Consider the following 10,218-nt stretch of genomic DNA (forward strand, 5'->3'; position numbering starts at 1 on the left):
CTACTTGTGAGCGCTGGTTTAAACGCTTCAAAAGTGATGATTTTGATGTGAAAGACAGAACGTCCAGGTCAAGTGAAAAATTTGAAGACCAACAATTACAAGCATTATTGGATGAAGATGCATGTCGAATTCAAAAACAACTTGCAGAAAGATTAAATGTTGCTCAGCAAACAATCCAATCATTTACAAGCAATAGGAAAGATTTTAAAGGAAGGAAAATGGGTGCCACATCAACTGAACGAAAGACAAATGGAAAACCAAAGTCATCAGTAAAATGTAGCTTCAACAGCACAAAAGAAAGTCTTTTTAGCATCGAATTGTGACTGGCAATGAAAAGTGGCTTTGAGATCCCAAATGCACAAAATCATGGGTTGATCCAGGTCAACCATCAACATCGACTGCATGGTCAAATCGCTTCGGAAAGACGACAGCGCTCTGCGTTTGTGGTGTATTATGAGCTTCTAAAACCAGGTGAACCCGTTAATACTGATCACTACTGACAACAAGTAATCAATCTGAACCATGCTTTGATCATAAAATGGCTAGAATGGGCCAGAAGACACAGCAAAGTAATTCTGCTTCATGATGATGCACCATCACACACTTCAAAACCAGTTAAAGACACGTTAGCCCTAGCCAGTTTGGCTCAGTGGATGGAGCGTCGGCCTGCAGACTCAAGGGTCCCAGGTTCGATTCCAGTCTGGGGCATGTGCCTTGGTTGCGGGCACATCCCCAGTGGGGGGTGTGCAGGAGGCAGCTGATCGATGTTTCTCTCCCATCGATGTTTCTGACACTCTATCCCTCTCCCTTCCTCTCTGTAAAAGGTCAATAAAATATATTAAAAAAAAAAAAAAAAAAAGACACGTTAAAAGATCTTGCCTGGGAAGTATTAACCCACCCGCTGTATTCACCAGACCTTGCTCCTTCAGATTACCACTTGTTCCAATCGATGGCATACAAACTTTCTGAGCAACACTTCAAAACGTACCAAGAAGTGGAAAATTGGGTCTCTGGAAGGTTTGCCTCAAACAAGAAAAGTTCTATTGGGACGGTATCCACAAATTACCTGAAAGATGGGGAAATGTGTAGCTAGCGATAGACATTACTTAGAATAAAGCACTTTTGATGTTTCTCTTGAAATTATCATGTTTTCTTTGATTACAAAATCCACATTATTAACCAGTAAACCTGGTAGCTCCTATGCTTGCTACTGTGTTACCAAGGCAGCTCCAAGTAGCCGAAAGCGGTTTGGCTCAGTGGAGAAAGCGTCGGTCTGCGGACTGAAGGGTCCCAGGTTCAATTCCGGTCAAGGGCACGTACCTTGGTTGTGGGCACATCCCCAGTGGGGGGCGTGTAGGAGGCAGCTGATCGATGTTTCTAACTCTCTATCTCTCTCCCTTCCTCTCTGTAAAACATCAATAAAATATATATTTTTTTAAAAAAAGACAGCTCCCAGTAGCAATGGCTACTTGGATTGCAATCAAGTTTCTCTCCTATAAGGCTATGCCTTCTCATATCTCCTCTGTCTAATGCCCGACATCCGTGAAGGTCCAGTTCCTTCAGAGGAGGACCTGTGTACCCCACAGTTGGCATAGTCTGGCAGGATGGAGTAAGTACTCCCACAACTGGTGCTGTGAGCAGGATCAAGGAAAAACTTACTCCAACAATTGTCGCAGCGAGCAGGGTCAAGGAGGAACTTACTCCAACAGATTCCTAGTCAGAGCACAGGCCTAGGTTTTGGGCTCAATCCCCCGCCTGGGGTGTGCAGGAGGCAGCCGATCATAATTCTCTCATCATTATGTTTCTATCTCTCTCCTCTTCTCCCGTCCTTTCTATGAAATTAATTTTTAAAAAATAAAAATTTTAGCCCTGGCTGGTTTGGCTCAGTGGATAGAATGTCAGCTGGGGACTGAAGGGTCCCAGGTTCAATTCCGGTCAAGGGCACATGCTGGGATTGTGGGCACGATCCCCAGGAGGGGGTGTGCAAGAGGCAGCCTATCCATGATTCTCTCTTATCATTGATGTTTTTATCTCTCTCTCCCTCTCCCTATCCCTCTCAGAAATCAATACAATTTTTTTAAATAATTAAAATTTTAAGACACAAATATTTATAACCCAACAGGACAGAGGTTTATAAAAGTATATTCAAAATGCTATTGGGTAGCAGTATTTATACCCGACAAAATAAGACTTGAAGTAAAGGCTTTAGAATGAGACAAAGAAGGAACTAGCAATTCCAGTTCTGGGTATTTATCTGAAAAAACAAAACAAAATACTAAATGAAAAAGATATATGCATTCCTACATTCACTGCAGCATTATTTACAATAGCCAAGATATGGAAGCAACCTAAGTGCCCATCAATAGATGAATGGATAAAGAAGTGTTTCATATATACCAGGGGTCCTCAAACTTTTTAAACAGGGGGCCAGTTCACTGTCCCTCAGACCATTGGAGGGCCGGACTATAGTTTAAAAAAAACTATGAACAAATTCCTATGCACACTGCACATATCTTATTTTGAAGTAAAAAAACAAAACGGCAAAAACACCGCATGTGGCCCGCAGGCCATAGTTTGAGGATGCCTGATATATACAATGGAATATGACTCAGCCATAAAAAACAATAAAATATTGACATCTGCAACAACATGGATGGACCCAGAGGATACTGTGCTGAACGAACAAGCAGGTCAGAAACAGACTCATAGATACAGAGAGCATTTTGATGGCTGCCAGATGGGAGGGGATGAGAAGGAAGGGTGAAAAGAGTGAAGGGATTAAGAAGTACATATTGATAGTTACAGAACAGTCATGGGGATGTAAAGTAAAACATAAGAATACAGGCAATAATGTTATAATTATACTAGAGGCCCGGTGCACGAAATTTGTGCACAGAGGGGTGGTGTCCCTCAGCCCAGCCTATACCCTCCTCAATCTGGGATCCCTCTCACAATCCAGGACTGCTGGCTCCCAACTGCTCGCCTGCCTGCCTTCCTGATTGCCCCTAACCGCTTCTGCCTGCCAGCCTGATCACCCCCTAACCACTCCAATGCCAGCCTTATTGATGCCTAACTGCTCCCCTGCCAGCCTGTTTGCCCCCAACTTCCCTCCTCTGCCGGCCTGGTCACCCCTAACTGCGCTCCCCTGCAGGGTTGATCGCCTCCAACTGCCCTCCCTTGCAGGCCTGGTCCCTCTCAACTGCCCTCCCTTGCAGGCCTGGTGCCTCCCAACTGCCCTCCCTTGCAGGCCTGGTGCCTCCCAACTGCCCTCCCTTGCAGGCCGGGTGCCTCCCAACTGCCCTCTCCTGCTGGCCATCTTGTGGTGGCCATCTTGTGTCCACATGGGGGCAGGATCTTTGACCACATGGGGGCAGCCATATTGTGTGTTGGAGTGATGGTCAATCTGCATATCACTCTTTTATTAGATAGGATATGGTGTCAGATGGGTAATAGATTTATCAGAGTGATCACTTCATAAGTTACATTAATGTCTCATCATTGGGTTGTACAACTGAAACTAATATAAAATTCTACATCAACTGTAACTGAAAAATAAAAAATTATTTAAAAGTGCATATGGCCCTGCCCTAACTGGTTTGGCTCAGTGGATAGAGCGTCAGCATGCAGACTCAAGGGTCCCAGGTTCAATTCCGTTCAAGGGCATGTACTTTGGTTGCGGGCACATACCCAGTAGGGAGTGTGGAGGAGGCAGCTGATCGATGTTTCTCTCTCATCAATGTTTCTCTCTATCCCTCTCCCTTCCTCTCTGTAAAAAATCAATAAAATATATATTTTTTAAAATAATAATAAAAGTGTATATGGCCCTAACCAGTTTGGCTCAGTGGATAGAGCATCGGCCTGGGGACTGAAGGGTCCCAGGTTCGATTCCGGTCAAGGGCATGTACCTTGATTGCAGGCACATCCCCAGTAGGGGGTGTGCAGGAGGCAGCTGATCGATGTTTCTCTCTCAATGATGTTTCTAACTCTCTAACCTTCTCCCTTCCTCTCTGTAAAAAAAAAAAAAAAATCAATAAAATATTTTTAAGTGTATATGAAAAAGCAAAAAACAAAAAAACAAAACACCATTATGTTATACACCTAAAGCTAATATAATGTTATGTCAATTCTATCACAACTAGAGGCTTGGTGCACAAATTCATGCATGGGTGGGGTTCCTCGGGGTGGCCTGAGGGGATAGGGCCTTAGCTCATGCCCCCAGGCTCACAGCTCCAGCTCAAGCCCCTAGCCTCGCAGCCCCACAGCCCCGCAGCCCCAACTGGCACCCTGCCGTGGACTGACACCGCCCCCTCACCTGCTCCACCATCCCACCTGCGGGGCAATCAATCAGGTCCGGGCCCCCTGCCCAGCTCCCTAAGTGCCTGCAGGGCAATCAGCGGGACATACGGACCCCCGCTCAAACCCACCTTGGCCTGGCACCGCCCGCTCACCTGCTCCACCATCCCGCCGCGGTCCCGCTCTCGTCAGGGCCCATCGAGACCAGCAGTGATGGTCATCGTAGGTCACAGTGAGCAGTCGAACTCCCAGTCGAACAATTTGCATATTAGGCTTTTATTATATAGGATTAAAAAACTGAAAATGTCACCAATTCAAGTCACTAACAGAAAAATATCAAAATTCACTGAATGCTCACTATATGTTAGACACTTCCTTTCACTTTTGAGATATTATAATTAACATTTTCATATAAAAGGAAACTGAAGTTTAGAAGTTTAATTAACTGATCTAGTAGAAGAAAGCTAGTTAGTGGTGAACCTGGCATTCAATCCTAGGTGTGTCTCCTGTTGAAACCCATGCCCTTTCCAATACTACTCGGCCCTGGGAATTTATAGGCACTCAAATTATTAATATAAGGTACAATAAAAACATTATGAAGTTAGTCACTCTACGAGAAAACACTAAAATGTTCAAGGGCCAGAAAAGATGAGAGTAATGTAAGTAAGATTTTCCAATATACCGGTATTTAAAAGCTTCTGTGTCTAGGACTAGTGTAAATTCTTTGCAATGGGGAGAGAAATGTTACCAAAGAGAAAGTGTGTTCAACTAACAAAATTTTGAACTTGTAGCTCTGCCAAAGACAAAAGACAAAATACTTTTAAATAGTAAGAACTATGATCAGTTGACTAACTTGTCACACAACACATTACAGCAACAGAGAAACTTTCACCATTTGGGGGGAAAAAATAATCTCTTATAAGCAAAAGTTTCAACACAAATAAAATCTAGGAGTAATGGCCCTAGCCGGTTTGGCTCAGTGGACAGAGTGTCAGCCTGTGGACTGAAGGGTCCTGGGTTCGATTCCAGTCAAGGGCACATGCTTGGGTTGTGGGCTCAGTTCCCAGTAGAGGGCCTGCCGGAGGTAGCCGATCAATGATTATCTCTCATCATTGATATTTCTATCTCTTTCTCCCTCTCCCTTCCTCTCTAAAATCAATAAAAATATATATTTTTTTTAAATCCAGGAGAAATGTTTGGCAGAAAACTAGGTCAATTTAGAATCTTTTTTTTTTTTTAATATATTTTTGCCCTAGCAGGTTTGGCTCTGTGGATAGATCATTGGCATGTGGACCAAAGGGTCCTGGGTTCGATTCGGGCACATACCTCAAATGCAGGCTCCTCCCCAGCCCAGACCCTGGTCAGGGTGCATGTAGGAGGCAACCAATCAATGTGTTTCTCTCACATGGATGTTTCTGTCTTTCCCTCTCTCTCTAAAATCAAAGGAAAAATATCCTTGGGTGAGGATTAAAATACATTTTTAAATTGATTTCAGAGAGGAAGGGAAAGGGGAAGATACAACCATCAATAATTAGAGAAAATCATTGATCAACTGTCTTCCCATACCCCACACTAGGGATTGAGCTCACAACCCAGCCCCACCAGGAATCGAACTGTGACCTCCTGATTCATAGGTCGATGCTCAACCACTGAGCCATGCCCGCTGGACCAATTTAGAATCTTAAACGACAAATCTGGGATAGGTAAACAACTGGTAATTTTTTTGATATCTAATAAGCACTTTGATAATGAAGTTTTCTAATATGCAGACTCCAACTAATTAATACTACTTTATCTGAAAACACTGGTAAAAGTCTTAATTTTTTCCTAAACAACCTCACAGGAATTATGTAAATACCTGCATAAGTGAATAACTTTCACTAATATCTTTGCAAATGCATTTGTTGTTATAGAGGTTTACTGTAACCTTACTTTCTTATTCTGAATATGAAACAGTTCAAACTTCAGCAACAATCAGATAAGTTTTTCCCAAAGTAATGTGAAAAAGAAAAGTATATGGACTTAATACTTAGCAAAGAGTTCAAAAAAGCACATAAAGTGGTTATTAAAAGTGTAATTAAAGGACCAGCCAGGGCTCAGTGGTTGAGCATCAACAACCTATGAACCAGGAGGTCACGGTTGGATTCTGGTCAGGGCACAGGTTGCAGGCTCAAGCCCGGTAGGGAGCGTGCAGGAGTCAGCTGGTCAATGATTGATGTTTCTATCTCTCTCCCTCTCACTTCCTCTCTGAAATCAATAAAAAATGTTAAGTGTAATTAAAGCCTTAAGTTAAAACTGTGATTGCAAAATCTGTCCTTTAAATATTTTTTACCAACCGAACAATGCAAGTTAAGCCATCAACTTCGTAAATAAGGATTTATTTTTTTCCTAAAGCACTGTGATGTAAGGCCAACTTTCTACCAAAATCCTTCCCAAGAGTATCGAAAGATAAGTTTTTTCAAGAAAACTAGCTAAATATGTAACTTTAAGCCTCAGCACAAACTCAAATCCACACAGTATTTTTAACTTCTTGGAAAGGATATCAATTAAAAAGTGCGAAAGTATAGTAATAAAAGATGGGTGCTAAATGTAATTATTATTAGAGGGGAAATGCTACCAAGGGAACAATAACATGTTTCCTTTCAAGTCCAAGTTTTATTTGCATTAAATAGATCTACCCCTGCACGTTAACAGCAAAAAATACAACGTGCACTAATGTACCTAAAAGTCAGCTCAGCGCTCCCAAGAGGCAGTCCTTTTAACACAGGCTTTCTGTTCATATTCTGTCTTCCAAAGTTCCCGAAGAGTTACCTTAATGTCATCTGTGCAGTAAGTACTTCAAAATATTCTTAACAGGCTTTGTATAAATAATCCGTATTTTTCTAATCTGATTTACACGTATCCAATTACGGAATTCCCTATCGACTCGCCGCCTTTCTCCCGATGGGCCACTAACCACAAGGGTTACAACTAAGTAACAGCATTTCTCTCTCTTTTTTTAAAAGAATACTTTCTAAGAGCCTGAATATTAGCTACCAGAAGGCAACTTAAAAGCGGGGCTCTTTATTTAAAGCAAACTAATCAGGGATGTAACTATTTCGAAGGAGCAGGCTTTCTGCCTGTTGCCTGTTCTTGTTACAAACACTAATCACAAGCCACGGTGATACCGAGGCAGTCACTTCCCGCGGCCCCGTGAACCAGCCCCTCCAGGCCACACGCCGTTCCACTCCGGCCCCAGCCCTCCACTCCGTCCCGCCCCGGGCAGCGCGCTCCCTCCCGCGGACCGCACGTCTCACCGCGGCCTTCCCTCCACGGCGTCCGGTCGCCTCCGGGCCCGTCAGCCTTAGTCCGACCCGCCCTCCTTTCCTGGCCCCCTCGAGCCTCCAGCCGTGTCCTCTAAGGCTCCAACCTGCCTCCGCGAACCCTCCCGACGCCGATCTCCCCTGCTCGCCCGACTAGGGCCCCAGGCCCTCCCGGCCCCCACGCAACGGCCGCGCTGGAAAATGGCGGAAAGCGCCGCCCGCCCAGGCGAGCGTCCGGGCCCGCACTCACCTCGGCGCGGAGCACAGCTCCCAGTGAAGGGCGAGCGCACGTTCGTGTTCACGGTTGGGAACGTCTCTCCTCTCGGCCTCCTCCCTCCGCCCCTCTCAATCCCTCGCCTCCATAGCAGCAGCCGCCATCGCCCCGGATTAGCCACCGAGCGCACGCCCCTGCGTCACCACGCACCGGTGTACGGCTCTACGTCACGCGCGCCCGGGCCACAGGGGTCCGCAGGGATCAACCTGCGCATGTGCGTAGGCGAGGGGCGGGGCCCGGCCCCCGCAGCCTACCCCGCGCTTCCTTTGTCCGGCGCGCCGGGTTGGTCAGCCCGGAGGCGCGGGCCCTCGCCTGTGAGCGGCCGTGAAGCTCCCAAAAGCCCTCCGTCCCCGGGATTTGAGTAAGAATTTCGTCCTGTGTTCGGTTATGCGGCCAAGCGGACTGGAGAGTCGAATTGTGGGCAAGGCGCTGGACCTTGCGAAGCCTTTGTTCGTCGGGAAATGGGGCTCCTGGCTGAGGATGTAAATGCAAGCCCCTCGTCAGGCGCGGTGACCGTCTGCGAGCGGCACCTCCAGGTTGGAGGCCGGAGCCCAAGGACCGCGCCCTCGGACCACCCCCAGGAGGGGCTGACCGCCACAGAAGGCTCGCACGGCCTTGCTCGTACACCCAAGCAGCGACAGCCCGCCTTGCCGTCAGCAGTGGCACGGTACAGACACCTGGAGGGTTCTGCACTGACCTTCAGCAACAGAAAACAGCTAGCGATCCCCTGGCCGGTGTGGCTCAGTGGATAGAGCGCCGGCCCACAGGTTGAAGGGTGCCAGGTTAGATTCTGGTCAAGGGCACGCACCTTGGTTGCAGGCTCCTTCCGCCAGGGCGCTATGGGAGGCCGCCAATGGATGTGGTTCTCTGATGTTTCTCTCTTTCCCTCTCCCACTTTCTCTAAAAGATCAATGGAAAATATTCTCGGGTGAGGATTAACAAAAAAAATAAAAACTAAGCCCTGACCGGTTTGGCTCAGTGGATAGAGCGTCGGCCTGTGGACTCAAGGGTCCCAGGTTCGATTCCGGTCAAGGGCATGTACCTTGGTTGTGGGCACATCCCCAGTAGGGGGTGTGCAGGAGGCAGCTGATCGATGTGTCTCTCTCATCGATGTTTCTAACTCTATTCCTCTCCCTTCCTCTCTGTAAAAAAATCAATAAAATATATTTTTAAAAATAAACATTCAAACCTGTAAAGAATTTTATAAAAAAGAAAGAAAATAATTACTGATAAATACAACAACCTGGAAGATTATCACAGATATTGTTTAATCAGGCACAAAAGACGCTGGGTTATTCCATTTATATATGAAGTTCAGAATACAACCTCAAACCAAGCAAATTGTCTTCTAACTTTTGGAAAGTAAACTGGAAATATGAACCAAGAATCTTTATCTAACTGCTATATTGTACACCAGAAACTAATATAAAATAATGTTGAATGTAAACTGTACTTGAAAAATAAAAAAATGCTTAAAAGAATCTTTAAAATATGTGTTACGTTTGACTTTAATCCTTCTAAAAATCTATAGTCTGAGAAATGTGAAAAAGATTTGTAGACAAACCTGTCACTGAAGTAGTATTGATAACAGGAAAAAAAAAATGGAAGCAACTTAAATGGCCAACACCCGAGAATGGTTAACAGCACATCATACAACAGAATACTATGCAAACAGTACAGAGTATATACCACAAAATTTTAATGATGACATCACAAATGCTTATAATCTAATTTTAGTAAGGCATGAATATGAGCAACTAAGTATTTATATATAAGAAATAGCTAAGAAGTAAAATGGTAGTATTAAGGATGTCTGTTTACTTTAAATATGTTTTGCTTTTGTAATCACTAGGGGGAAAAGGATGTTGATTTTTGTTGTTGTTGGATTTTTAACAAAATAAGTACTGACATTGTATGTTGTTATTTATTATTAAATGCATTTTTATTTGTTAACACTTACAATATCCAATTTCCTGTACATTGTTTAACATTACACATCACGTAGGGAATCTTTCCATTTTTTCATTAGTTTGTATTAGACTTGGAAACTACTGGTTGTTATTAATAAACTAGAGGCTGATGCATGAAATTAATGCAAGAATAGGCCTTCCTTCCCCCGGCTGCCGGCACCAACTTCCCTCTGGCACCCAGGAACCAGGCTTCCCTCACAGCCCCGGCTTCGTCCAGAAGGACGTCTGGTCTAAGTATATTATGCTTTTATTATTATAGATATTAGGACCCTACAACTCCCCAGATGTCAAGACTTTGGTCTTTCCCCAATTACAGGAAGGCAGAGATTATAATAAACTTGGAAGCAACAGCAAAGATTTGGGAAAGCAAGAATTATAC

General features: G+C 44.6%; 1 protein-coding gene across 3 annotated transcripts in view; it reads right to left on the reverse strand.

The window, feature by feature from the left end:
* WDR33 (WD repeat domain 33) overlaps window positions 1–9,289 on the reverse strand; it is a 112,836-nt gene extending 103,547 nt beyond the window's left edge. The window contains exon 1 of one of the 3 annotated variants that reach the window (XM_079781775.1): window positions 4,449–7,546. In XM_079781775.1, the coding sequence (XP_079637901.1) occupies window positions 4,449–4,492 (44 nt within the window). In that variant the 5' untranslated portion in view covers window positions 4,493–7,546. Of the gene's footprint in view, window positions 1–4,448; window positions 7,547–7,845 lie in introns of those variants that run through there. The other 2 variants (XM_079781776.1, XM_079781773.1) reach the window with 2 other exon arrangements.
* Between the last annotated feature and the right edge of the window lie 929 nt (window positions 9,290–10,218).

The sequence above is a fragment of the Cnephaeus nilssonii genome (genome assembly GCF_951640355.1).
Source record: "Cnephaeus nilssonii genome assembly, chromosome: 10".
In the NCBI taxonomy this organism is placed as follows: domain Eukaryota; kingdom Metazoa; phylum Chordata; class Mammalia; order Chiroptera; family Vespertilionidae; genus Cnephaeus; species Cnephaeus nilssonii.